Source organism: Prunus avium, chromosome 7 (genome assembly GCF_965620075.1).
Source record: "Prunus avium chromosome 7, drPruAviu1.hap1.1, whole genome shotgun sequence".
NCBI classification, from domain to species: Eukaryota; Viridiplantae; Streptophyta; class Magnoliopsida; order Rosales; family Rosaceae; genus Prunus; species Prunus avium.
Window position 1 is genome coordinate 38727594 of NC_142290.1, and position 27110 is coordinate 38754703.

The 27110-nt window shown below is 37.9% G+C and overlaps 7 protein-coding genes across 10 annotated transcripts; 3 read left to right on the top strand and 4 right to left on the bottom strand.

Annotated features, from left to right (window-relative positions):
- Positions 1–21: 21 nt before the first annotated feature.
- On the bottom strand, positions 22–5544 carry LOC110756918 (putative cyclic nucleotide-gated ion channel 5). Of its 2 annotated transcripts, none has more exons than XM_021958410.2 (8): positions 5293–5544; positions 4294–4338; positions 3290–3863; positions 2879–3091; positions 2153–2457; positions 1762–1873; positions 1049–1285; positions 22–888 (listed from the first exon to the last, which is right to left on the bottom strand). In XM_021958410.2, the coding sequence occupies exons 3-8, from the start codon at positions 3740–3742 to the stop codon at positions 190–192; spliced, it is 2019 nt and encodes a 672-aa protein (XP_021814102.2). In that variant the 5' UTR covers positions 3743–3863; positions 4294–4338; positions 5293–5544; the 3' UTR covers positions 22–189. The 2 variants fall into 2 exon arrangements, with proteins under 2 accessions (XP_021814102.2, XP_021814101.2); XM_021958409.2 differs by having other exon boundaries at positions 4294–4380.
- A 1240-nt stretch (positions 5545–6784) lies between these two features.
- Positions 6785–10260, bottom strand: ATS2 (Phospholipid/glycerol acyltransferase family protein). Of its 2 annotated transcripts, none has more exons than XM_021958272.2 (8): positions 9854–10260; positions 9702–9745; positions 9251–9323; positions 8620–8814; positions 8118–8524; positions 7932–8033; positions 7529–7830; positions 6785–7117 (listed from the first exon to the last, which is right to left on the bottom strand). In XM_021958272.2, exons 1-7 carry the CDS (start codon positions 9888–9890, stop codon positions 7615–7617), a joined length of 1074 nt encoding a protein of 357 aa, XP_021813964.1. In that variant the 5' UTR covers positions 9891–10260; the 3' UTR covers positions 6785–7117; positions 7529–7614. The 2 variants fall into 2 exon arrangements, with proteins under 2 accessions (XP_021813964.1, XP_021813965.1); XM_021958273.2 differs by lacking the exon at positions 6785–7117 and adding an exon at positions 7141–7404.
- Positions 10261–12198: 1938 nt separating this feature from the next.
- Positions 12199–13968, bottom strand: APO2 (APO RNA-binding protein (DUF794)). The gene is made up of 3 exons (XM_021958306.2): positions 13730–13968; positions 13302–13642; positions 12199–13203 (listed from the first exon to the last, which is right to left on the bottom strand). Exons 1-3 carry the CDS (start codon positions 13901–13903, stop codon positions 12369–12371), a joined length of 1350 nt encoding a protein of 449 aa, XP_021813998.1. The 5' UTR covers positions 13904–13968; the 3' UTR covers positions 12199–12368.
- A 488-nt stretch (positions 13969–14456) lies between these two features.
- LOC110756832 (chloroplast protein FOR GROWTH AND FERTILITY 2-like) lies at positions 14457–16719 on the top strand. Its single transcript, XM_088244319.1, has 2 exons — positions 14457–15004; positions 15629–16719. Exons 1-2 carry the CDS (start codon positions 14699–14701, stop codon positions 16466–16468), a joined length of 1146 nt encoding a protein of 381 aa, XP_088100445.1. The 5' UTR covers positions 14457–14698; the 3' UTR covers positions 16469–16719.
- Positions 16720–17126: 407 nt separating this feature from the next.
- LOC110756833 (CDP-diacylglycerol--inositol 3-phosphatidyltransferase 1) lies at positions 17127–21594 on the bottom strand. 2 transcript variants are annotated; one of them, XM_021958305.2, is made up of 13 exons: positions 21149–21594; positions 20919–21001; positions 20604–20703; positions 20302–20438; positions 20102–20186; positions 19621–19670; positions 19025–19064; positions 18688–18732; positions 18363–18428; positions 18147–18261; positions 17998–18054; positions 17827–17925; positions 17127–17546 (listed from the first exon to the last, which is right to left on the bottom strand). In XM_021958305.2, exons 4-13 carry the CDS (start codon positions 20372–20374, stop codon positions 17487–17489), a joined length of 690 nt encoding a protein of 229 aa, XP_021813997.1. In that variant the 5' UTR covers positions 20375–20438; positions 20604–20703; positions 20919–21001; positions 21149–21594; the 3' UTR covers positions 17127–17486. The 2 variants fall into 2 exon arrangements, with proteins under 2 accessions (XP_021813997.1, XP_021813996.1); XM_021958304.2 differs by having other exon boundaries at positions 20604–20831.
- An 860-nt stretch (positions 21595–22454) lies between these two features.
- LOC110756831 (early nodulin-like protein 14) lies at positions 22455–23510 on the top strand. Its single transcript, XM_021958300.2, has 2 exons — positions 22455–22667; positions 23022–23510. Exons 1-2 carry the CDS (start codon positions 22493–22495, stop codon positions 23363–23365), a joined length of 519 nt encoding a protein of 172 aa, XP_021813992.2. The 5' UTR covers positions 22455–22492; the 3' UTR covers positions 23366–23510.
- Positions 23511–23741: 231 nt separating this feature from the next.
- On the top strand, positions 23742–26937 carry LOC110756830 (glycerate dehydrogenase-like). Its single transcript, XM_021958299.2, has 13 exons — positions 23742–24040; positions 24138–24221; positions 24324–24464; positions 24658–24779; positions 24864–24945; positions 25459–25531; positions 25609–25700; positions 25793–25867; positions 25984–26091; positions 26187–26264; positions 26376–26420; positions 26535–26649; positions 26738–26937. The coding sequence occupies exons 1-13, from the start codon at positions 23933–23935 to the stop codon at positions 26758–26760; spliced, it is 1146 nt and encodes a 381-aa protein (XP_021813991.2). The 5' UTR covers positions 23742–23932; the 3' UTR covers positions 26761–26937.
- The last annotated feature ends 173 nt before the right edge of the window (positions 26938–27110 follow it).

Genomic DNA, 27110 nt, shown 5'->3' on the forward strand with positions numbered 1-27110 from the left:
ATCTATGTCAAATGATAATAATAAGGTAACACATTTTTTTATAAAAAAAATCACTCAATGGAAAACAAGTGTGAAACATCACGTTTAACATTCTTCACGTTTCCAGCTGGAATTTGTGTATAATACATTGTTTCTGACCACCTAGAAAATAGAAACTAATCAGCTGAACGAGTCATGATATATTACAAATCAATCAGCACTTTCAGCACTAAAATCAGGTTCTGGAGGCTTTTGTAATTTGACCAATTCTCGAGCACTCTTTGCATTCCTATTTCGGTGAACACCACGAAGTGCATTGGCAGCAAACCTGGAAGCTAAAAACGTGGCACCAATACTATATGAACCTCCAGCATTGCTTCGTACACCTCCAAACGCTTCTGTTTCTCCTTCCTCTTCCTTCCGGCGAAGCTCCATGTTTTTCCTCTTGGAATAACGACGCCATGCTGCTTGAATAAAGCAAGCAGCCCATGTCCGCCACTGCTGCGAGTAGAAACGGAAGGTGTGCTGAACCTGCCTACTGTGAAGGCGCCTAAACTGACTGGCAACAAATTTCAACTCTTCAGCCACAAGGGCAAAAGCCTCAACCTCTGTCAAAGCCCTTACCGTCCTAGTAGATGATGGTAGGTTAGAACCAGATTTTGGATCCAGCGCCCAAGTTAGAAGCTCCTCCCCACAGAAATCACCTTCTTTCAGTAAACTGCGGTTAAAAAACCCACTCCTACCCCCATCTGTTGTTACACTCTCCAGGCGACCACGAATGATGAAAAGCATCTCGTCAACTGGATCTCCTTCCCGAACTATGTAAGTACTCTCTGTGAATAAACTTGGTTTCAGTCTCTCACAAATAGCATCAAGCAACCTCTCATCCATATTCTCAAACAGAGGAACCTGCAATAACCAGCAAAGTAAAAGGTCGATACGATAGAAGGGCAACTGAAATTAATTTACTAATAAGCAAAGCTAACTTCATCTAAAGGAGCAACCAACAAATATGCAAGCAATTACCACTAGAAATATACACAAATCATGAAAGAATTACTAATCATACCCTCCTCACTAACGCCAAACAGAGGTGCCGTTTAATATCTCTCCTAAGATCCTTTGGTAGACTCTGAACCAAACTCTGCTCGTCCACCCCACGAGTTTCCAACCACTTATATTGATCATATCGCCTAACACGTTCCCTTAGGTCTTGTGGGAGCAAGCGGTGATGCATCCACTGCTCTGAATCGCGTCTTTTGACCCTCATCTCCTCAAGTCGAATAGTAAGAGATTGAAGGTAGGTCTGTCACAATACCACAACAACCAGAATATTAGCACTATCAGATCATATTCTGCTTTTCATGCTGCATTATTTTTACAATGGTAAGATTTGAGCAACATGCATATATTTAGTAAAAATTGGAACCCAATTAAATCTAAAGATAAAAGAAAAGAATCACAAAAAAAATACACAACGGAAAGGTTCAATTTCCTATCTGTATCTTTGTCTCATTCTGACTCTTAAAGACTATGAAACCGAAGCAGCCAATATGACTTTAATATGAAACCGAACCAACCTCTTCAGATTTATTTCATCATTTAATCCAAAGAGCATCCAAAGCAAGAATAAGCCTGACCAAAATCAGGATTGCCACAATCTTATATCGTGTACCAAAATGAGTCACCACCAAAAGCTTCAAGAGTCTCCATCAGACAAAGGATTATACACAAAGGTGCTAAATGGATGTTATAAGCATAAACTGTTATTTGCAAGTTTACCTGCATGTTTCCTATCAGAAGTGCAAAGAGGATCAGTCCGAATATAGCTAGTGATATGGAAAATATAACCTCTCCAGGATAGGTACTGGTTGCAAGCCCCTGGCCAAGTGTACTGTACACAAAAGTCATAGAAAATGCTGTTAAAAGCTAAAACTTTCAAGCCCACAAGAGACAACGGATAGGAATAACTATAAGTGAAAATCATTGGAGATGCAAGAAGTTAGTTTGTGAAAGGAGTGTTAGAGTATGTTGGCATGCTATGCTAAACAAATAACCAAGAAGTAAAAAATATCTTTACACTGAGAAACTAAAGTTAACCAACAACAATTAATGTATTTTTTTATATTTTGTACTTCAAGTAAAACCACCACATAAAAGAAAATATCATTACCTTAAATTCTGTAGTCCCCACCATAAGCAGTAACAGTATTTGGGGAGGAACTTATTGGATGAAACAACACCAGATGATAAAGCTGATTTGTAGATTCCAAAATCGAAGTAGGTATTTGAGTCATCTGTTGAGCAATTTGACTTGATGTTTCCAGTAACATTGGACCAAATCCCAGGATCTAATATGTTTGGGTTCCCGCAGTACAAGAAATTTTTATTACATTGTTTTCCAATATCAGTACAAGCCTTCTGCCAGCATGTATCATTACGTTCTAAAGCTAATAAATACCAAAATGCCCCAACTATCTGCAAATATTCATCCAACAGATATTAATTGCCCAAAAGAAACGTATAACTCCCATGGTAATATATGAAGCTTAAAAGAAAAATTAAGTACTTGATAGAATTAGACATGACCATGAGTGAGAAGGAGGAGACATTTTTTACCAAGAAAACGTCCAGTATATTTGCAACTTATATGAGGATAATTATATATGTATTACAGACTGCATGTATCTACATAATGAAGAAACAGACAACTAGTTATAAAGGTAAAGATACAACTACATTTCAAAATTATTTTGCATGTGAAAAATATAAGGCCAAAAAGGTCTTAGGAAAAGTTTATGACAAATAACCTAACAGGGAGATTAGGAAAATTGAATAACATACAGCAAGTGAACAAGGCAAAAAACAATAAAGAGTAGATACCAAATAAGGTACTCACATGACTAGCAAGCATGTATAATAGCAAGTAACATGCAGCACCTGCCCAAGCAGTTTCAGCAAAGACGCCAGCTGTTCTTTTCAGTTCTGAAGTCAAAGGTAGGACTCGAACAAGTCTGGGAATATACTGAAGCAAAACTATGAAAAGCAAAGCCTGTTTTGTAGCAAGCACATCTGAACCTTTGGACCTCTGAAGAAACCTCCAAACTATAATCTGCACCAATTTACAGCCTTTTAGTTTTAAGCGCATAGGGCTAACACTTAGTTGATATTGGTTACATCCAGCTCAGTGTATCTTTTAGATATTCTACTACAAAATAAAAAATGCTAATTTAGAAACAAAAGGAAAGAAGCCAAAACTATAGGAAAGAGGTACAGTAATGCAGAATAATTTAAGGTAACACACTCTTACCTGTGGTAGGGGTAGCACAGCAAGAAAATCAATAATGAAATAACTCCGTAAGTATCGCTTGGCTATTCGTGCCGGATCAATCACCAGTTCACCTCGTCCAAAAACCCGAGATGATGGAGCAATGTAAGCTGTCCTAAACTGGAGAGCCATGTGAATAAGATAGAAAGCATCAACAATCATCCGCAATGTGGTCGCTATGATAGCCAACCTTCGATCTATACCAAGACAACTTGATGAATTATTGATGACTGGAAGATAGAAAAACAGAGGGTCCACAGACACTGCCAGAATACATGATATGACGAAAAGTCTATTCCACAACAGGAGAAATTTGTCCTGAGGATCAAATATCTTCTTGTCTGACCCTTTAAGATCTTCAGGGAACACTGCACGAGAAATCCCAAATCCAAGTGATCGACCGATCGACTTAAGTCCTTCAGACCCCTTTCTCATTCCTCTCTTAAAAGATGTATCCCTTGCAGGACCAGTTCGGCTTAGTCCCTCAATATTAAATCCACATCTTCTTGCCCCACTATCAGAAGGTGATGATAACCTAGAGTCCAAGTCATCGAGCCTGGAAAATAAATAAAAAGCGCCAATAAGCACGACATTCGATGCCGTTTTAGCAAATGACCCAAATCTAAATAAACAGGGCCAACAACCAGGAACTATAATATCTCAATCGATCAATACATGATGCAACATGAATCAAATATTAATATTTTGAAATAATTATAAAGAAAACAATCTAGAAGGTAAAACAGTTGCATAAACAATTTTCCAACCATAAATCACAACACATTTGCTAGTTAGGTAATTTGCTGTCTTTTTATTGGATATGGAAACATCAGAATCCTAAACTTTTAAGCAGGCATGATATCTCAACTAGTCATTCCAACATGTACAAATGTTGGTATGACTAGTTGACTAGTTGATCCAGATCTTCATATTGGGTAATGATGCCCCTTAAAAATTTGCAACCAAACAAAAGTTACATCTCATACCTGACAAACTTCTCTCTCTGCCCTCCCAAGTACTGTGACTTGTAACTGCAATCAAACATTTTACTCAATCAAACACATCAATGCCACCTGCATATAAAAAAGCATATCCAATTAAGTGCAAAGTAGTGGGCATCAAAGTCATCATATTCAGGTCTACGTGGCTGAGCTATCTCACATCTAACAAGATTGGCCTCATAAACACCAACCAACCACAAAGGAAGTACGAATCTAGAAATCCCTAAGTTCCAATGACAGTGCTTTACTCATAACTTAGAAATATAATAGCCTGATTTAAGTACACTAAATGTTTTTAACACTTTGATGTAACCAACGAAGGCTAATTTTACAGTGAACAAACTGGCATCTATTGCTATAACCTGAAATTATATAGCTCAGATCCCCAGGATAGTCAATAGTGCATACACAAAGCAGTCGAAACCATTGTGTTAGTGACCTGCTTTTGAGTTTTCATTTTTATTAACTTATTCACTAAGAACAACATCTAGCTAACCATTTCCGCAGTTCAGATACAAACTCTTCAATTTTCTCCACTCTTTTTTCTTTTTTTCTTTCCCATATTCTCTAATTGTACGGTATGATTTAGGCCTTTTTTGTCAACCATCGGATCTCCGAATAATGCTCATGTAAAGCCAATTCCTTTCATTTCTAGCATAATCCAAGACAACCATAAATTACCAGAACCGCTGTTTCCTGGCGTTGATCATCAATTTAAGAAACTCCTCAAAAAAAAAAAAAAAAAAAAAAAAAAAAGAAGAAGCAATGAACATGACTGAGTTCAAGGAAAAGCTGTGTGGTGGTAGATGAAGGGTAGAGTGGTTCAAACCACAAAAGCCCATAAATACATGCAATAAAATTACAGTAATTTCAATCTATGACAGATTTCCTGCAATTTACGGAAGAACCCATATTGTATAAATGCGTATCTGTGCAGAAATGATCAAGCACGCGGGATTGGAAAAGATAGATAAAAGAACTCACAGTAAAATCCGTAGGTCTTTAGATTCTTATTCCGTTCCTTGTGCCGACGGAGAGATTGTAGTTATACAACAGCTTGTCGAGAACAATCAAAGGAAAGGACGATGTCACGAGAGAGAATGAACGAATTCCGAAATAAATTGAGAAAGAAGAAAATAAGTCAATGGTTTCCGAAATGTTTACACAACACTGATGAGATGACAACAGAGTTCAACTTGCAAAAAGGCCTTTTTCTATTCCTTTGTTATCGCGTCTCTCTCACCACTATGTTATCTAGGATTATTGATTTTTTTGATAAGAGTTATTTACTCAAATGGTCATTAAACTTATACTTAAGTTACATTTTGGTCCCTCAATTAAATTATTCGTTCAAACAATCCACCAACTCTATATTAATTAGTGAATTGGACATACCATTACATTCTGTCAATGTTTCCGTTAAATATAAAGGCAAAACAGTCCAATTAAATAAAATACTAAATAAATTAAAAACTAAAAATCAAAAGAAAAAAAACCTCCCTCCCTCTCCCGCCTCATTGCCCGTAGCCCGAAAACCATCGCCCCATCTTCTCCTCCCTGCAACCCACCCTCTCTTCCCCTCCCTCATTGTCCCCACCTCCTCTCTCTTCCCCCTCTTCTCTCTTCAGACAAATGAAAATCCCTATAGGCGCATCCGTAGCCTCTCTCTATATTTAGGAAACTCAAAGCAGAGGGAAGAGAGAGGAAGAGAGGGACAAAGAGACAAAGAGGTTGGGAGAGAGATGTTCAGTGGGCCCCTTTTTTTTTGGGTTACTTTTTTTTGTTGTTGTTTTATTCTTTTATAGTTCTTACTTAATTTTTTATAAAAAAAATTTGTATTAATTTTTAATTGTATATTTTATTTTATTTTAGCTATTAAAAGTCTTATTTATCCCACAAATGTAGCATGTGCTGCTCACATGATTAAATTTAACACAAAATGAAACGGTTGGACCAATTCGTTGATTAATAAAGAGTTAGTGGACCATTTGAATAAATAATTTAGTTGAGAGACTAAAATGCAACTCGGGTATAAGTTTAAGGACCATTTGAGTAAATAACCTTTAGATAAATAGATTTATTCCAGAAGTTGTAACTTGTACGTGTAATTAACCATAATATCGGTTAATTATCAAATTAACTAGTCTAAACTTTGGTTGGCCGGATTAGATTTACAGGTGCAAATGACCCCTTCAATGTTTCAAAAATGATATGTGAAGAAAGACACTAATTTTATTTTTCCTTCCAAATTCCAATTCTAGTGTTAGCAGCATGCACGAAGCCTTCCCAAATTCAAAGAGATATACTATAATTTGATGGAAAATGAATCACCATTTTAAAATACAATCAATTAGTCATGGATCATGCGATTAAAAAGTCAAACCAGGATTGCTCAGTAAAATTTCATGGCCAAAGCTTAATGCGTATCGTAAATATTTGATTTGCTTAACGAGTAATTATCCATCGCAATATGAGATTGGATTTGAGACGTGGGGGCATATTTCTATTAAAAAATAATAAGAAAAACAAGGGTATAATCTTGGGGACAAAACATAAGGGCCTCCCCTTTTATTTATTATCTCTAAACATTGGAAGGCAACACTGGTCAAGACTCCAGGACCCGGGCCCTGCCAACCCTTGGCTTCTCTCTGTGGATATTGGGATGAAGACATTTACTTTATTAGGCCGCCGGGGCGCTTGCAAGTTTGTAAGTCTGGCACGGCCAAGGAGACGTTACAGATTCAGACAGACGTGACTCATTTGCTCTGTATCTGTATCAGCTATGATATGATCTATCCACAACCACAACCTAATAATAAGTGGCAAAACATGTTTAGTTACCTTCAGAGCGAACACGATTTATTTGCCAACTAATGCAGCAGCACATTTGTACAAGAGAAGAGACCAAACAAACATGTTCTCAATATATAAGCCTATACAGCATTCAGTTTAAAACCATTAAAACATTACTTTCAAAATGAACAAGAAGCAAATTAGAAGAAACTATCCGCCTAGGGAGGAGGAGGGAACCATCCACATGTTACAGTTTAACATTGTGATACACAACTTTATCTCTACTGCACCACAGCTACAAGTCTAAACAGGTGCATGATCGAGATTAGCATGAGCATATAGTTTCAAATAGCTCTTATAAACTTTAGCATGAGCAAAATTGGCAGCAATTAGTAAGCAGAGAGGAAATTCAACAAATGATTCATACCTTTCTGAACCTGTTTCGTCAATCCACAGCAAAGGATTTAAGTATGAAACCCTAGAAACCAATCAGAACATGTGGCAGTAGATATCTCAGCCTTGACGATTGAGTGCATCTGCGATTATGTTTCTACTTTCACTACACAGTACTTCTGTATCATTTCCTTGTATAGGCTTATGAATCACAACTTTCACAGATCCAGTATTCAAGATAGCCTCCCTTCCTGGAGGCATGATTTTTCCAGTTCCTATAAGGGTAATGGGCACAACTGGTACCTTGGTTTTTGCTGCAATACTGAAGGCACCTTTCTGCATGTCAACAACACAGTTCAGAAATTTCCTAATTATCTTTATTTAAAGAAAACTACACATAATCCGCAAACAAGGACAAAGAATAGAAAATATCTCACCTTGAAAGAGCCTAATTTTCCATCTTTACTGCGTGTTCCCTCAGGAAAGAAAAAGACAGAGGCCCCCTTCTTGATAAGATCTATGCAACGCTTAAGACACTCCTATATACAGAAGCCAACATATTTTAAAACCATAGTTTAGATAATGATTGCATTTATATACACGGAACAAAAGAAATGGAATACCAATTGACTTTTGCTGTCCATGCGCTTTAAAGGAATTACACCCATCAGAAACATGGCCCAACCAACAATGGGATAGAGAAATATGCTAGTCTTGCTGATAAACTTAAAGGGTCTCCCAATTGTGAGAAGAACATATATGTCTAAAAAGCTCTGGTGGTTGGAAACATATACAGCAGGAGCATCTGGAGGAGGCAAATTCTCCAGTCCCTCAAACTTGATCTTAACAAATGGTGTAACAGTGACAGTGGCCCAAACTTTGGCAATAAACATATGAGCTTTTCTTCTGTATCGATCCAACAACAGAACAAAAGGATGGGCTACCAGCATCAGCAGAAAGAGATAAATGGCATTGAAAGAAGTAATGGCGTAGAAGCCCATTCCCCTAAATTTTGAGACCGTATTTACTTCTGCACTTCAAAAAAATAACAACCGGTCAGTCAATTAGATTTATAAGGCTGCTAACAGAAGGAAGTAAAAACAGAATAACAGCAGTTAGAGAAACCTGGCAATGGATAGTCAGCACCAGCGGTCCCAGCTTCAGTAAGTCCAGATCGTCCAACTGCATACCTGGACAACCTATGCTGGCTGTGCAATCTAATATCATAATTTGGCCTTCCAAAATCCCCTTTTGCATCCATGTTGCACCATGATATGCCACCATGCTTCCTTTGAATGCATAAAACACTACGACAAGCAACTGAGGGGAAAAAAGAGGCATCATAACCAGATCTAAAAGACAGGACAAAAGAGTAAATGAATCTGCAAGGGAGGAGGAAGAAGCTCATATAGTCCATTCAAACATCCATCTCAAAACATGTGCCTTTAAATCCAGACATCAGCTATATATGCATGGTTTGATGTTGATACAATAGAATGAATAACAAAAATAAATAGATTTGTCACAAATATTAGCCATACAAGATGATTCCACAATCCACACACTATCTCATATTGTCTTGGATTTCTTTGAAATAGTTGTGTAGATCATACATAATCCTCATGGCTAATAGGCAAAAACCGAGAATTTTGCAAAGATTGTAAACGTAAATAACAAGACAGCACTCAATCATGCATGTATTTGGACTTGGAGCAAAAATCACGTGAGATACTAAGCTAAGAACGCATATACTTACATTTACTTAAATTTGCCAAAATGGGCCATCTGCATGGAGAGCACCCATTCGAGAGTCCCTTGTAAGTGAATGGCTGCATTATGAAGAAAATATCAAAGCAATTACACCAACAATGGACGGAAGAGGGCAGTGGGTTTGGTGCTTCTTCTACCAACGATGGTAGGCGAATGGATCAAATTAAAAAACATAAAGGGCTACTGCCACATAAATACACCAAAGCCTTTACCAAAGTTGTGATGATGCTAAGTGTGTGTAGCCTGCTGAATTGGTGTTCATTGCCCATAATTCAAAATGCATTATATCATATAGACATCAAACTACTAATTCCTCAACTTGATTAAAAATGAAAACTTTTCTTTTCCCGTAAGTCAAACAGATTTGAATCAAAGGAGGACAGCTAGAGAAAATGGGATAAATTATAAATAAATAAAAAAAGGTATAGAAGAACTACCAGCAACAAAGACGATGTTGAAGCAAACCTCGATTGCTTGTGACCTGATACGTTGAAGTAACCACAGAGAGTGTCAGCCCAAATTTTAATTCTTGTCCATAATTTTTTATTTTTTTTTAAAAGAAACGAAAAGAGAAAAGGATGATATATACAGAGTACAGCATGGGAAGGTTGAAAAGTGACTTCCATGGAGGTTCAAAGAAAAGAGTTTTGAGAATTGAGTCGGGGTGAATTGTACGGGGATTAGGGTTTATAGTCCTGGGATGGGAGCACATCAGTCACGTGCAGTGAGAAATTCAAGGCATATCCCTTATCCTTGATTAGTTTATTATTCTAATATTGGGTTTTTCTGGGTGTTCTTGTGCTTATGAATTTGCGAAACGAAAGTGATTGTCTTTGTTGGTGTTGGATGTATCGGGGTGGGGTGGGGCTGCTTGTGATAGGGTGAGACCGCCAAAGCCACAAGCTTCTTCTTTCCTTCTTTGCTCCTTTCCGCTCTAAATCTAATCTACTGCTAAAATTCAGTTAGACAGCTTAGACTTGGTGAAAAAAAAAGGAGGAATATTTACATTATGCCTCATGCGTTAACACGTTCCGGGAAAAATCAGTGGATACTTGAAAACTTGGGGTTTTTTCTTTTTTCTTTCACATTTCTGTTTTGCTTTTCGTTTTTATTATGCAATTTTGTATTTCTGGTTTGTTTTTATTTTCATTATGCAATTTTGTTTCCCAAATGCCTTGTTTCACAAACTTGTTCTCAGAATGAAATTATTATTTGCAGGGTGATGATTACTACAAATGGACTTGATGCCAGTAATTGCTCATGCACATGAATGCATTTGACAATCCTTTGTATATATATTGGAGACCAACAAGTTACAAGAGCATGACCAACATCTTATTTGCTCTTCAGCCAGTCATATAAAAGCATTACAAGTAAAAAGGGAACCCCAACACTTTTTCTTTTAAAATTAAAAAAATTATAAAAAATTATAAAAAAAACCTCCACAAATATAATGTAATAATGATATAAGGCATGACAATTTGTTCTTTTTGTTGTTAAAACAGAGTAAGCTGAAGTTGATATTTATGAAGTTAATTGGTAATCTATTTGCGGGGGTGAGTGTTTTCTGGATGGGAAAATCCGGTGACAACTTTGGCAACGTCTAAAGCAGATGCCTCCGGCTTCTTCTTGGTGTATAAGGTGAAATAACCAATGGTGACAATTACGGCAAAGCCACCAAGAGCCATTCTCATTGGGCAGAAAGACAGCTTTGACGTCTGATGGAGTACCTCCGTTGAATGCTGCGCCGGTGACGGACCCTTCATCCCCTGTGCGCCTGCAGCAGCCTTCACTTGTTGTGGTCCTGCCATTGCTTTGAATTCTCTCTGGCTTGAGTTTGCCTCTTGCAAAGTAAAACTACTTCCCTTGCTTTCTCTGTCTCTTCGTTTATCCGGACGTACGTCTTTTTCTTTTGCGGGTGTGTCTGTGTGCTGAGGCGGTTATGAACGCTTGTGGGCAGAATAAAGTGGGGGATCTGAGGTTGCTGAAAGAAATAGAATGCATACAAGTGTAAGAAGTTATGGCGTTAACCCATTAGGACTTTTTCCATGCAGCAGCAATAGGATTGCTCTATGCATGTGGCCTTAATTACCCAATAACCACTTTTTAAGGGTCAACAAATTGACCCTTCCAGCGAAACGAAAATGTTAAATATATCAAAATTTTCAATCCATATTTGGAGCTCAAAGGGGCAATGCTGCTTATCTGCATTCTCAGTTAGGTGCATTTTCCTAGCTTTTGATGCACCTCACCTATCAATTCATGTGGAAGAATCAAGGCCAATAGATTAATTGAACAGATAGTCCAATCCAAATGGCCTCCATGCCAACCTCTTGCGGTCTCATTTGAGTGTGAGCCAGAGGTTTAGAAAATTGAGCAGCGTGGAGTATGGCCTTCCCTGAAAGTAGGATAGCACACGAGTGTTGCACTTGCTGCATTATCCTGAAGGCTGTGAGTCATCTATACTCAAGGCGACCAAAGCACAGCGAAACACTAAACTAAGATCCAAAAGACAGAACAACACATAACAAAACCAAATTATAAAGAATAAAGTAACACATCAGCCATACATACGAGGAAACCAGAAAATGCCCCCGGATGGAGAGCGGCTGAGAGGAGCAGCATAAAATTATAAATAAATAAATAAAACCCCACAGGTATAGAAAAACACGCTGCAAGGGCACGGTATGCAGCAACCCAAGAGAACCGCGCACCCCAAAAAAATTGTAAAGCCAAACAGACAATCAAGCATAGCAAAACTCCACTCCATGAAAAACTGCAAGATTGAACTTTAACTGCAAAGACCTGATTCTAGCTTTTTGTTCAAGCGACATGGTAAGATAGTGATTGTTACATTTGATGAGATTTTTCCTCAGGTCAAAGAGGAAGGGTGACTGAATTACTCTTCTTTGGAGGTCTCAAAAAATGGTTAGGTGATAAAAGGATGTTTTAGATCAATTTGCATTGTTTTGGGATAGAAAAAAGCAAGGTAATATGTACAAACAAATTATCTGCAAGAATTTTTCCCAGCACTCAATTCCAATATTCTACATACAATTTACATTGTACTGAAAAGAAGAGGGGGCAAAGATCAACTCATCTCATCAAACTACCATTTCAGCTTCTTTAATGGTGGAGGGAATTCCAACATCCAACCTCATGGTTGGTCTGTATTCTTCTGGCACAGCAGCACCCGCCTGAATGCACATTTCAACAACAGCAGGGGCTTGCCCATAGAAGTTCCTGAGCTCCCTTTCCATTGGTGGTCCATTTACATCTGGAACATGCCACACATATCTTGGTGGTATCAAGTCATTGAGCACTGCCGCCTGCCAACCATGTTGTCCATTTCGTTGTTGGTGTTTGAAGGCTCCACAGTTCTGAGCCTTGTGCCCACTGGGACCCACATGAACCTCAGGGCAATACCCACAAACCCTCACCAGATACATCTTCATTAGCCTCTTGGCTCCTCTCCTCATCTGGTCCCATGCTCGTAGTGTTTCCTCAGCAAGCAAGGTTGTTTCTTCTTCATCTGATGGGGCTACTATCTCTGAATCGGGTATTTCAGTCAAGACGGGTCTCTTGGGTCCTTCAGTGTCAGTGTCTGGTAGCTCACTTTCATCTGCATCAACAAATTCACTTTTTGAAATGCGGATGATTGGCTTTCTTCTCCTTTTAGTGGGATATTCTGGGACATCAACCCCAGCTTGGATGCAAAGCTCAACTATTGCTGGAATTCTAGGAATTGAGAATCTCTCCTCATGAGGAATGCGTCTTCCAAGGCGATCATAGAGGTGGAAAGCTTCAACTGGTAAGAATAAGTCATCAACGGTCGCATTTGTTATCCACTCATGAACACCCTTACGAATGTTAGCATTTGCACCTTTACATGATTTGAACGGATGCCCAACAGGCCCCACATGAATTTCATTACAGAACCTGCACACAAGTTCAGTGATTAATGAAAGGAGCAAAATTTAATTTCCATTTAATTATGCGAGTTCCTTTCCAACAAAGTTCCTAAAGGTAACACCAACCTGCAAGCTTGCACAGGCACCACCTTTAAAAGCTTCTTCAAATTATTGATCAATGTAATTCTTGCATTGAAGACGTCATAGGCAACTGGGATAAGGGTCTTGACAAGCAAGCCATTCTTGGGAGGAGGAACTGGTGTTTTAGGCTTGCCCTTCCTGCTCTTAAGCCTCTCCCTGGCAGCCCGCCTCAAGTCCACAATGGGGACTGGAAAGGGCTTCTTCTCCTTTTTCGAATAGTATTTCGGAAAGTCAGAATTTTGAGGATGATCGCTCCTCACCACCAATGCTTGCGATTGGGAAGTTCTTGACTTCAATGAAAGCTTCAGTACATTGCAACCATGCTCCTACAAATAAATTTAATCAATTAAAATCACAATACTAAATTTGAGCAATCTTCAATTGAATAGTAGTGAGAATGAATGTCAGCATACCTGAAATCGAAAAGAATCAATGGAAGTAAGAGCAGGGTAAACGTGGAGATTCAGAAATTCTGATTTTCCATTGAAGGAAGCCTGCAAGGTCCCAACTTTGGGACGAAAGTCCATTCCTTTACCACAGAACAAAGCTATAGTGCCATGTGAGAAATAATGAGTGCTGCTATTCATCTCTGAGACTAAGTGCTTTCGCAGCAAAGATAACAGCCGAAGAGAGTGTTTCGACCATGTGCTTTTGCTTTGTTTGTGATATGGTTCCTTCCTCTTATGCAAGTCACCAACCAGAATAATGCGACACCGTTTCGTCAAAAAAGAAAACCATTTTGTACAGTGTAGCCGAACGGCTATACTATTAAATATTCGAATATATTTAAATAGTATAGCCACGCGGCTATACCTTTAAAATATTCGTATGCATTTACAGAGTATACTATTCGAATATATGCTATACCTTTAAAATATTCGTATGCATTTACAGAGTGTACTATTCGAATATATTTAAATATTATAGCAGCTCGGCTATATTATTAAAATATTCGTATATATTTAAAAAGTATAGCCAATCGGCTATACTCTTTAAAATTTACAGAGTACAACCGCCCGGCTAGACTCTTTAAATATTCAACTACTACAGTAACCGGAGAATGGTAGATAATGAAGAAGATGAACCAAATTCATAGGTGGACCGTGGATCAATAAGCAAAACAAAGTATTGGACCTTAACAATAATGATAATGGATTTGCTGCGTCCTTTCAAGACCAGGAAGGAAGTGGAAAGGGAAGGGAACAAAATCGCATCGTGAAAATAAAGAAAAATTAACTTTTTTACAGGACAAAAAGGAGTGATTTTTGCTAAACCCTTCTCTCTCTCTCTCTCTGCAGGTTCATTGCCTCCAAATCTAAACCTTTATCAGAGACACAGGACAGAACACAAAGGAGAGGCAGATAGAGAGGGAGAGAGAAGCCATGGAAAGGCTTCTGTCCTCTTCCTCCCCAACCCCTTTGAAACTCCATGTAAAACCCTCACCTTTTCTCCCTCCACTCGCTCGTATTGCCTCGGCCAAACTCAACTTTCCCGCTTCCCAACTGCCCAATCTCAGACGAGTCAGCTTGGTTTCCTGCAAACATCAAAACCCATCTCCAATTTTTTCTTCTTCTCCTTCTTCATCAGCGCCGTCCAACATTTTACCGGCTCTCTCGCCGAACCGGCCGGAGTTGCCAAATCCGCAGATTATCAAGAAGATTGCAAATGGGGCTTCTACCCAACGCAAGGTAATAGACATATCTTGTTTTAAATGACAGAAATTGATCAAATATATGACTTTGATTAGTTTTATGTTGTGGGGTTTCTTTGTTGTTATTGCTAGAATCATGTGTTGAAAATGTAAACAATTGGTTTGATGAGTGATGAAATGTTTGGTTATTTTCCACGGAGTACTTTCTGATCCGAAATGTTGTCGTTGTCTGATCCAAAATATAGTTATTTTTGCCCTCTAAAACTTGCATAGTTTTGTAGTTTAGAATATGCAGTTTATTCATACCAGATTGTAATGTCTCATCGTGGACTCTCTGTGTTAGCAACTGCTTGTCTACTTGGTAGCACCCTCAAAGGAGGTTTAGATCTAATCTTTAAAAGAGAACAGCGGAATGTTAACAGAGAGTCACTGTGGTAATCATGGATTGAAGTAGGAATATAGGTTATACTGTGTACACAAGTTTCCGTTATTTCCATCGAAGTTTTGTATTTGCTTCTTGACTACTATATCCACAACGACCATTATCAAAATGAGATAGATGGGGCGTCTGCAAATTCCCAGCTACAGTTTCACCTTTTATATGCGACCATTAATCCATTTGTTTTGACCAGATAACTTGTTATATTCTTTTGGTGATCAGGGCCTGATCACCACTGGGGCATTTGTTGTGCTTTCTGCCCTTGTTTTGATCTTAATACAACCAGCTTGTGCACCAGCGGCTTATGCATCCTTTCAAACTGCAACAAAGACGGGTAGCCCAGCTGCTGCTATGGGGGGAAGACTGATCCAGACTGAATTACTTAGTAGTGCATGGACTGGGTTCTTTGCCGGTTGCTTACACACATTATCAGGTCCTGACCACTTAGCTGCTTTGGCTCCACTCTCAATTGGACGCACCCGCATTGAAAGTGCTTTAGTTGGAGCCCTCTGGGGATGTGGCCATGACGCTGGCCAGGTTATCTTTGGCTTAATATTTCTACTACTAAAGGATCGGCTTCACATTGAAATTATCCGAACATGGGGCACAAGAGTTGTGGGCATTACTCTACTAGTTATTGGTGCCATGGGCATTAAGGAAGCTTCAGAAGTCTCAAGTCCTTGTGTTGCCTTGGAGAATGGAGAGTGTGATGTTAGTGTATATGAATCTCTAGAAAACCCTACCGTTGGGAAGAAGAAGATTGGTTTTGCTACTTTTGCCACTGGAATTGTCCATGGGCTGCAGCCAGATGCATTGATGATGGTCTTGCCCGCGCTTGCTTTGCCATCTCGCGTTGCTGGTGCCACATTTCTGGTTATGTTTTTAGTTGGGACCGTAGTTGCAATGGGAAGCTATACAGTCTTTCTAGGCTCATGTAGTCAGGCACTAAAGAATAGAGTTCCCAGAATAACAGAGAAACTGACATGGGCTTCTTCCCTGGTTGCAATTGCTCTTGGATCTGCCATAATCATCAGCCAATTATTCGGGTATAGCCTGTATTAGTATTTTTGAGCGAGTAAAGATTGACATTTTCAGGCTTCTCCACGAGTGTTGGATAAAAGATCTTAGAAGGATTATTCGATTTGTTTAGAGCAAAAGTTCATCTGCTCAGCACCTTTTCTCAGTGAGAGTACCATCTTCTTTTTTCTTTTCTTTTTTAATTGAAGCTTTTTACGGTTTTAATAGAGGGCAACCTTTCTAAAAATGTAATATTTTTACGGTACAAATCAAGAATGGTTTAACGATTTGCTTTATATTTCATGTTTAATCTTTATCCAGCCAAGTTGTTCTATGTTGTTGCACCAGCTGTTCATAGCAGTTATCAACCAGGGGAATGTAAATTCTGCATCGAAACTAGGCTGCTCCATGGTTGGAAGTGCTCAACCTTTTACCGATTTCCAAGTGTCTAACGTGGAATTTGTACTGATTTTTTCCCTTCAATATACAAACAAACGGATCGTGGAATGATACTTAACATGTGTGAACATTAAGAAACCACCATTTCAATTAGAAGTAAAATGAAAAGCTAAGAGAAGGAGAGAATCCAAATTCAAAAAGGTAACAATTTCCGGGGATGTATGCTTTAATATTGATGAGAGTCTTGTTGAATCCGATGTTTTCCGGCCACTAGTCAGTCGGTGCAACGTGCTGACAATGCGTATGAAAATTCAAATAATCATCTTTATCATTTCAATTGACATCTTTTGCGGGGTTTGGATTCACATCATACACAACTAACTAGAAGAAAGAAGCTCGGGAATTAGAGCATGCCCTTTTTTTTCTTTCTTCCTTTTAAGGTTAAGAAAAGATGTCAAAAGTGTCAAATTTTGTGCTATGGTTCACTCAAAAAAATTTAAATTTAAAATTAAATCAATGAAAGAAAAGGCATTAAAATTCTTTCTTCATTTTATGTCTCGCTAAAATAAAGCAATCCCACTCGCGGGTTACGCATTTGAACATGATGAACAGGGCAGCAAAGCTGAATGTTGAATGCACCTCAGGTCATAGAAGTTGATTTGCATTAGGGGCTCTGCTTTTTGTTGATATCATGAAGCACGCACACATCTGCTGCTGTCTTCAACTGAAATCATGAAATGAATTTCAAAACAATCCAGATAGGAAGATTTTTTTTTTCTTTGGTCGAACAGATAGGAAGAATTAGATGACTTAAACTTGAAAAAGTTGATTAGCTAGATTAAATTTAAAAGAACATTTGGACGACAAACTACCAAGAAAACTTGAGTAGGACTGACTAAAACTATCAATTTCTTTTAGGGGAACCTCAACTATTTGTCAACACAAAGTAATTCTTCATTTTCAGACAGTAAACAGATAGCCATGGTCATAAATGTACTATCTACCTGTATAAGATTGACTGCTTGCTTGACGGCCCATCCAAATAAACTCAAACCAACAAGAACAGAAAGAGGTGTAATATGCTTTGCAAGTCCAGTTAAAACCTGAAATAGGGAAATTCAGAAACAAAAATAATCTGGGAACTTCCTCTTTATATCTTAAAAAACAGCACTTACATCAATCAAGCTCTCGGTTTCGTTCTTTGCAAGAAGAAATAGAATTATATAAAGCACCTGCAGAGTAAATACTCAAATTTAGAGAAAAGTCGCAACTACCACTATTGAAAGATTTCCGTACGTAGATAGGCAAACCAATTTACACTTACCTCACAAGCTACACAACAGTAAGCCATAAACATCCGATTCCCGTAGTATGCTTTAAAAAGCCAATTAGTGCTGTCTTTCACATCCTTATGACTAGCCTTGCCTAACAGGAAAGTACTGCAAATAAATGAACTAAAGTGTTAACAAAAAAAAACTTTCTCAAGGAATAACCCAATTCATCCCATCCATAAATTAATTAAAAAGAAAAAGAAAATAACCTGTACATCTGCAGCCAGTGGCTGGCAATATCTAAGGCAAGCAATGAGAGGAAAACCAAGCCAGGCCTGCATTAAAATCCCACCACAAGCTATGACAAACATGCATGTATAGTTATAGCAACTTGAAGACTATAAATAAAGGGTGGTGATTTTCCCACTTCCCTTTTGTCCACTTACACTCCATTCTGTTTTTTAATACCTTTTACTATAACAAAAAAGGGAGTGTAAGTGAACAAAAGAGAGGGAACATACAATTTCCAACAAATGGAGTGTAAGTGGACAAAAGCAGACTGGAAAAATCAGATCCCTAAATAAAATGTCTTACCGGTATACTTGTGAAAGAACTACCAAGAGACACGCAGTGCTTATCCTGAGATACAAGACATTAATCAATACGGTGATTACCAATCTAGCTAAATCATTTCAGCAATACTATGTTTCTTGTGCACGTGCATGTGTGGGTGCGCATGCACATTTATCTTACTGTGGATTAGAGGACTGATGTAGGTTAACTCAGGCTATTCAATTTTGAGGATTGGTGTTGTCTGATGGAATGTTGGCACTGTTTGTCAATGTGGATCTATTGCAGATCCACTGAGATGTATTTTCAGTAACTGCTGTGTATAGTTTACATTATTGCAATAAAGTCATTATGAGAATACCTATCTGTCACCATGTCCAAAACAGCTCCAAAGGTTGAAACTGAGCCAGGAAGGGAAACAAATATGTATTAAGATAATTGAATCATATATGCAAACCACAAAATTCTTCATTACCTTCAACAATCAGGAAACTGAAAACAAAGAGAGCCCTTCAGTATTCGCTCACTACAATACGGAGGCTTCTACCAATACTATACTGCAATCTCTAAATAAGGAGTACACTAATAAATAATTCATGATGTTTGGAGATCAATTTTTTTTAAATGTATTTATACCTATATTATCTAGCTCTGCAGAAAGTATAACTTGAAAATAAATCAAGTCACACCCACTATGTACAGTGACAAAGTACAAGCGAAATCAGGAAATGTATCCACTTATATAACTGAAAGGAAAAGAGTTGGTGAAGACCAAATGATACTGATACATTTGTATCGAGTGGATTCTTTTAATGATAATCACTTTGACATTATACAAATCATACACTTGGTATCTGTACCGACTTACAAAAAATTGTTTCTATAAACGTATATATGCACAAAAAATGCAATCTTCCTATCAAAAAACAAAATTTCAAGCTACAGAAATTCTCATACCTTGATTGAATTTACGAGCACACCAACCATCTACACCATCGCAGACAAAGCTGGAACAGCAAACTTAATCATATATTATACCCAACATAGACATTGAAAAAGATACAGCGCAAAAACTAAGGTTTCATTCGGATTGCGTATTTGAAATGAGAGATTTAGATTTCAAGATTCAGTTTAAAGTTTATTTGCATCAAATGTTTAGTAAAGAAAAACTCAAAAAGAGAGAGTTGTCACACTTTTGGTTGTGGATTATTATTATTATTATTATTTAAGTGGTTAAGAGGTGAATACTCATATTTTCTTGAGCATTTGAAACCCACCCTACCCTATTTCAAGTATTCAAATTTACATGTCGACTCCATCAACCTTAAAATACACTTTTAAAATCTCATATAAAACGTTACAGTAAATGCAAATCTCTTCTTCTAAATCCACAAGTCCAAACAACATAAATGAATTCTTCAAAAGCATTAATTCTCACCTGACAAAATAGAGAATAGAGAAAAGCTGCTTGTTGGAGAAGCACTGAGCAAACGCAAAACAGTTCATAAGAACCCTTATGTACCCTGCATTCCCAGTAAACATACAATCATTTTGAATAAAACAAAGACATCTTTAGTTGACTGTAGTTCTAAAGTAACTTGCTTTAAGAACATATAACCAAAACAATAGAATACTCACCAATTATATTGGGTATGTATAGGTAGACATCAAGTTTTGTTAACCTTCGTTGTGTTACAGATTTCTTGGCCATTGAAACTTCCTTTATAAACTTGAAATTACATAAAATGCATTGAATTTGCCAATAAATGTTGCCCCTGCACACAAATGCAAATTTGTCTTGCTATAACCCATTACCCGTACTTTTGCATGTCTATACGAAGAAGCAACACTAAACAAAAATAAAACAAACAATAATCACACAAAATTAACTTAATGGAGGCATAAGATGGCAATTAGTGGAAAATAAGAACCAAATCTACCTTTTGGAGTCCTCCTTTCACCTCAACAGCGGAGATCGCAATGCAATCACTGCAGGCGCTAACCCTAATACTCTGATTCCCCTTTCTCTCTCTGCAAGCCCTGATTGGAAATGATGGAGCACGATGACTCAGATACGTAGCTTGTTTACATCAACTTAGCATAGGGTTATATTGCGAGGGAGATCGCAATGTAATCACCTTCTGTGTCTTAGGGTTACATTGCAAGCCCTAAAACCAGAGCTTTCATCGATTAGCATGAACTAGAGCTTTCAATCACATGTAACAAAAAGAGTACCAAAACAAATCAGATCATACCTCTTCCATAGATTGATCTTCAGCTCGTAGCCCAGTAAACCACCAGAACAGAGGCAATTGGTGACGAAAATGAAGTTAAATATCTGCACATTCGACACAAAATGGGTTAAATTGAACAAAAAATTAAAATATAAAAATATATATATAAACCTAATAATCTGCTAAATTAGGGCAAATCAATATTTTTTTTCTTCCTTTGAAAATTTGAATCAAAACCCATAAATAATCACCTCAGAAATGGAACAGGATTCGACGATTCGTGACAAAAACTGTAACAGAGAGTGGGAGAGATATCGGGACTGAGGGAGAGGAGAGATTATTCGAGGAAAATGGGATGAGAAAGGAGGGATTCAAGGTGTTAGAAGGAATCGGGTGTCTGAAGAAGAGAGAGATCGGCGGTGGTGATGGGCGGACGGAGAGAATCGCCGGCGTTTGGATGTTACGGTTCCGGACAAAGTGAGAGAAACGAGAACGATGGGAAGGGTGTCGAGTGTGGAGAGCCTGAGAGGTTGCGTGGAGAGATGTTAGGCCTAGTGAACCGTTCAGGTGTGGACAACCCTATGATAATACATGTATTCCAGCATATAATGAGCAGCACGTGTAATATTATCTGGGCACCAAACGCACTGAGAGCAAATCGATGGTGGATTAAGCTTAGATCTTGGCCGGCTCGAGGGTTTGATCACACTGTTTGGAAAGAACCTCTCTACGGCTTCATCCCAATTACTCCTTTGAGGCCTCTTTTTTTTTTTTTTTCATGCAAGTTTATATAGAAATCGAATTTAAGAACTCAAGTGTAACAGTAAATACTCTTAATAAATTGAGTTAGAACTCTTTATAATAGAAGTGGTTAGACAATTACGAGCCACATAACGAGAAATCAATTCCTTACTTGTCAAGCATGGAATGAAATGCAAGTAAAGCATATGTCTAGCACAAAGTTCTGGTTTTTCAATTTTGTTTTACCATACTTCGAAGACACAATAAACACAATCAAAATTTAAAATTTTAGAATCTTATCCTTATGCACAACTTGGGGGGAATGAAAGGCAATTCGATTTTTGTATTAACTTGCTCGTGAAATGAATTTAATCAATTATTAATATTATGTGTATGGATGCAGTGACCCTGGCTATTAGAGACACAAGGAGGACTTGGTTTTCTTCCAATTTGGCAAAGATCATCACAGATTTTTTTAATCTGTAAAATAAGGAAAAGAGGCCAAATTGATGTATGAGATATATTGTATATAGAAAGAAAAACATTTGAGGGTGGTCAAAATACTCCTCATCAAAAATTGAAATGCACACCACACCACTCATTGGGAAAGTGAATAGCCGTTTTAGATTTTTCCTTTAAATAAATTGATTTCTTCACATTTACAGCCCCAACTTCAAAATCAAAACCTGACAATGGGCATTTCACTGCTGAAACGTGGCGATCATGAATGGCTTCGGGTCCTCCAAACCCAAGGCCCAAACGGCTATATATAATAACCCTAGAGGAACCAAAACTCTACAACTACAACTATCTATCTCTTTCGTGTTTGAAAATTGAATCATAGGAGCATAGCAATGGCTTACTTGAGAATCAGCATTCTAGTCTTGTCCCTTGTCTTTCTGTCAGTTGCCTTCTCTGAAGCCAAAGAAGTTATCGTTGGAGGAAAATATATTTCTTGGAACGTTGATTCTTCCAAGACCCTGAATGAATGGATCCAGAGTAAACGTTTCAAAGTTGGCGATCAACTCAGTAATCATACCTTTCAATCCCCCTTTTGGCTTCTTTTAAATTTTTATGATTCATGACTCATCATAATTGTATAACATGTATTTTGCCCACACCTATGGATTGTTATTCTAGTTTTTATTAGATAGCAGAATCGGAACTTAGAACCTCGAGTATTGGGATTCTTAACCATTTATAAGTTTCTTACATTAGACCCCACTTGTTATGTTGTGTTTCCATTCTTTTGTTCATTTCATGTACATTTGTATTTTCAATTCACTTTTTCCATATTATTTTCTGATCCAAATCATATATATGTAACACTAATTAAGTTTACCACTTGTTATGTATTTATGTAATTTTAATTTTGGTACACAGAATGGAAATCGGACAAGTACAGTGACTCTGTGCTGCAAGTGACAAAGGAAGACTACGGGAGCTGCGAGACATCAAAGCCAATCAAAGCAAATGTGACGGAGATCACGTTGGACCAGGCAGGGCCATTCTACTTCATCAGTGGGGTCAAGGAGCATTGTGACAGAGGCCTCAAGCTCGTTGCGATTGCTAAGCCTCCCAAACATGTGTCTCCCTCACCAGCTCCGGCTACCGCTACAGGGCCAGCTGCACCACCATCCACCAATGCTGCAGCGGGCCCTGGGTTCGGTTTGAGTAATGGGATTTTGGGCTTTGCAATTGGACTAGTTGGGATGGCTTTGATTTGATTTGAGAGTGTGAGGGGAAGGGAGATGTAAACTTGGAATAGTATAATATTGGTAATTTTGAAGTTTCAATTGGCTATAGGGGTTTTCAATATGTATGCTCTCAAAGTACCTTTTATTTACATACCTATTTTTTTGCATTATAAAATTCCCTGATTTTTGAAGTTTTTCAAATTCGTCTCAATCTTTTAGTGTTGATGTTTATTTGTTGGATCAACTACATAAAATAAAATAAAATAAAAGCATTGGTCACTTTCCTAATCACCTTCTCTTGACAAAAGGGTTATGTGTCATCCACCTAGGATGCCAAGTCATCATTATTATCTTATTCCTAATGAGAGGTCCAAGAACTCCAAAGCATGACGATTGAAGAGCACAATGCAACACACCTGCACCTCTCAATTAAACACATTCTATCTCTATGTAGTCAATAGCTCCACTATATCACAAAGTCACCAGTATACTCCACCGCACCACATCATATCCATATCATCACAGTTAAACCAGAAATTTAAAGAGCTCTCTGCTTCTACAGTCAGCATTCTCTCAGTCAGCTGCTGACAAGCTTTCATGGTTCAGGTGTGGAACCCAAATGGGAAATACAGAGTTGTCAGCACAAAACCCATGCCTGGAACTCGCTGGATCAATCTCTTAATTGAACAAGACTGCAGAGTTGAAGTAATTCCCTTGTTCTTTCTCATCTTCTTTGATCTTTTTATTTTTGAGCCATTAGCTATGTGAGTTTGATGAGATAACGTTTAATTTTTGTGTTTAGATATGTACCCGGCAGAAAACAATTCTGTCTGTCGAGGATATCATTGCTCTGATTGGGGATAAGTGTGATGGAGTTATTGGACAGGCAATATGAGTTTGCTTTTCTTCTTCTTTTATTTATTTGTTGTTTATAATTTGGATTTTGGATTTAAAGTGGTTGAGTTGTGTTTATGTTTCGGTTTTTCAGTTGACTGAAGACTGGGGAGAGACTTTGTTCTCAGCACTGAGCAGAGCAGGTGGCAAAGCTTTCAGTAACATGGCTGTTGGCTATAACAATGTTGATGTCAATGCTGCTAACAAGTATGGGGTTGCTGTTGGAAACACTCCTGTAAGTGTTGCACTCTCTCTCTCCATTCTTCTTTTTTCTCTTTTCTTTTTAGTCTCATGGCATCAGTAGTTCAATGCATCTATCTACTAATTTCTGTATGGTACATGGAAAAAAAAAAAATACAGGATTCTAGTTTTCTTTTATTTTGGGAAAATAGGGCATATTGTAATGAATTTATTGCTCATATGGTTAGGGAGTACTTACAGAAACTACAGCAGAGCTGGCAGCTTCACTTTCTTTATCAGCTGCTCGAAGAATAGTTGAAGCAGATGAATTTATGAGGGCTGGCTTATATGACGGATGGCTTCCTAATCTGTATGACTATCATATTTACCATTACTATCAATTATAAATGTCATGTGTCGCCTGCAGCTTGATTTTTCTGTTTTAATGTGGCAGGTTTGTGGGAAACTTGCTCAAAGGGCAGACTGTTGGTGTGATTGGAGCTGGTCGTATTGGTTCTGCATATGCCAGAATGATGGTATTTTCCTTGTCCAAAATGTTAAAACTTAGGCTTGGTTCATCTGACCCTGGTTTCATGATAATGGCTTAGTCTAGTGATTGGTATGCATGGACTTGTTTGTTTGTTTGTTATATTCACCTTGAGGCTGAAATTACTCAAAACTAATGGACATATTTTAGAGAAATTTTAGTTGGAATTGGGTGATAACATAACTTACCAGGACCAAGAGGGAGCATAAGAAGATTTCATAAACAGTTGCTACCGGTCCAAATTGTACTGCAGTTTCCCCTTTTATAATGCAGGCTTGGACAGATGATTCATATACTTTCCATTGTATGACAGATTAGATATCCTAAATCAACTTCGTACTAAATCAGTTCCAATCACAGCACTATGCTTAACTGTTTTTGCACTTTTATTTATTTATTTAAACTTACCTGGTTCAGTTATTGCTCGTGATCTTAATTAGTGATTCATTCCAATTAGTGAGATACCGCTGATGGAGCTGAAATTACTGTTGATCTCTAACAGGTTGAAGGTTTCAAGATGAACCTGATTTACTATGACCTGTACCAGGCTACACGGCTAGAAAAGTTTGTTACAGGCATGTCAGTCAGTTTATTGCATAAATCTTTCCCAACCCTTTGCTGATACTTGTATATGTATGTTCCCATGTTCCAGCTTATGCTGAGTTCCTAAAAGCCAATGGTGAACAGCCCGTGACTTGGAAAAGAGCAGCAAGCATGGATGAGGTGCTCCGAGAAGCAGATGTCGTATGACTCTCACTTCCCTCAACCCCGCCTATTTTTCTTCCCAAGTTATCTTACTCTGTTTCTAATGGTGTGGTTATTGATTCTCCTTCCAGATAAGCCTTCACCCAATTCTGGATAAAACCACTTATCATCTGGTCAACAAAGAAAGACTGGCAATTATGAAGAAGGTGAAGTTCGAAAGAACATCTCTTATTTGTATAAATCTATGTGAAATATACACATGCGTATGTACATAGTGTATGCTTGTATTTACTAGTTGAACAAATATGCCATATATCTACAGGAAGCAATCCTTGTAAACTGTAGCAGAGGGCCTGTGATTGATGAAGTTGCTCTTGTAGAGCATTTGAAACAAAATCCTATGTTTCGAGTTGGTCTGGATGTGTTTGAGGTAAACAAACGCACCTTCCTGTCAAATTCCGATCTTCTTTCGGACCGAACATCTCTGACATTTGAGTGGTTCATGAATGGTGTTGTATGTATCAGGATGAGCCTTACATGAAACCTGGGCTTGCTGACTTGAAGAATGCTGTTGTGGTACCTCACATTGCTTCTGCTTCCAAGGTAAAATTTTTATTGTTTTTTTTTTAGTTTGAACAGTTTATTATAGAACCGAGCTTTCTGATTTGAAGAACATATAGAGTAACTGTGTCGCATAATGGTTTTATTATGCAGTGGACTCGTGAAGGAATGGCAACACTGGCTGCTCTCAATGTCCTGGTATGTCACTAAGCGCAACTAATATCATTCAAAAGAATATCTGCATGCAGCAGCTTTGGCACGACTGTACTGACAAACACCCTTTGCATTACTATGATATGAATCATGATTTAGGGAAAAATTAAAGGATATCCAGTTTGGTCAGATCCAAACCGGATAGAACCATTCCTCAACGAAAATGTTCCACCTCCAGCTGCCAGTCCTAGCATTGTTAATTCAAAAGCCTTGGGTATGTAATGATATCTTTCTTCTTTAAAACTATCTCAAGAATATCATTCTCTTTCTGGGCTGAAACTTGTGTTTCACTTTCACTGCAGGTTTACCTGTTTCAAAGCTGTGAGAGCATTGATGTGATGTGAATGGATACACATACCCTGGTACAGTTCTCAAGAGTACTAAGTTAACAAAAGTATTATATTTTAAGGAAGTATGCGGACAAACACGTATTTGTCTTGTCTTGTAAAACACTGGCTTCAAAATCCTGTTATATATATGAGATGAGAGGTTGTTTATTAAAGTTTTCATCTGCATGCACAATTTGGATTTGAACTTGGAGTTAGCTGCTCTTATCTATGTCTTTTTAAGACTCAAGCAACTTTGTTAGGTAGCCATCTGTTTAGAGAGACTGACTGAGCCCACTTTTTGTGTAATTTCAAAATCATTCCATTCTACTTGCGTTTGAATTGCCAT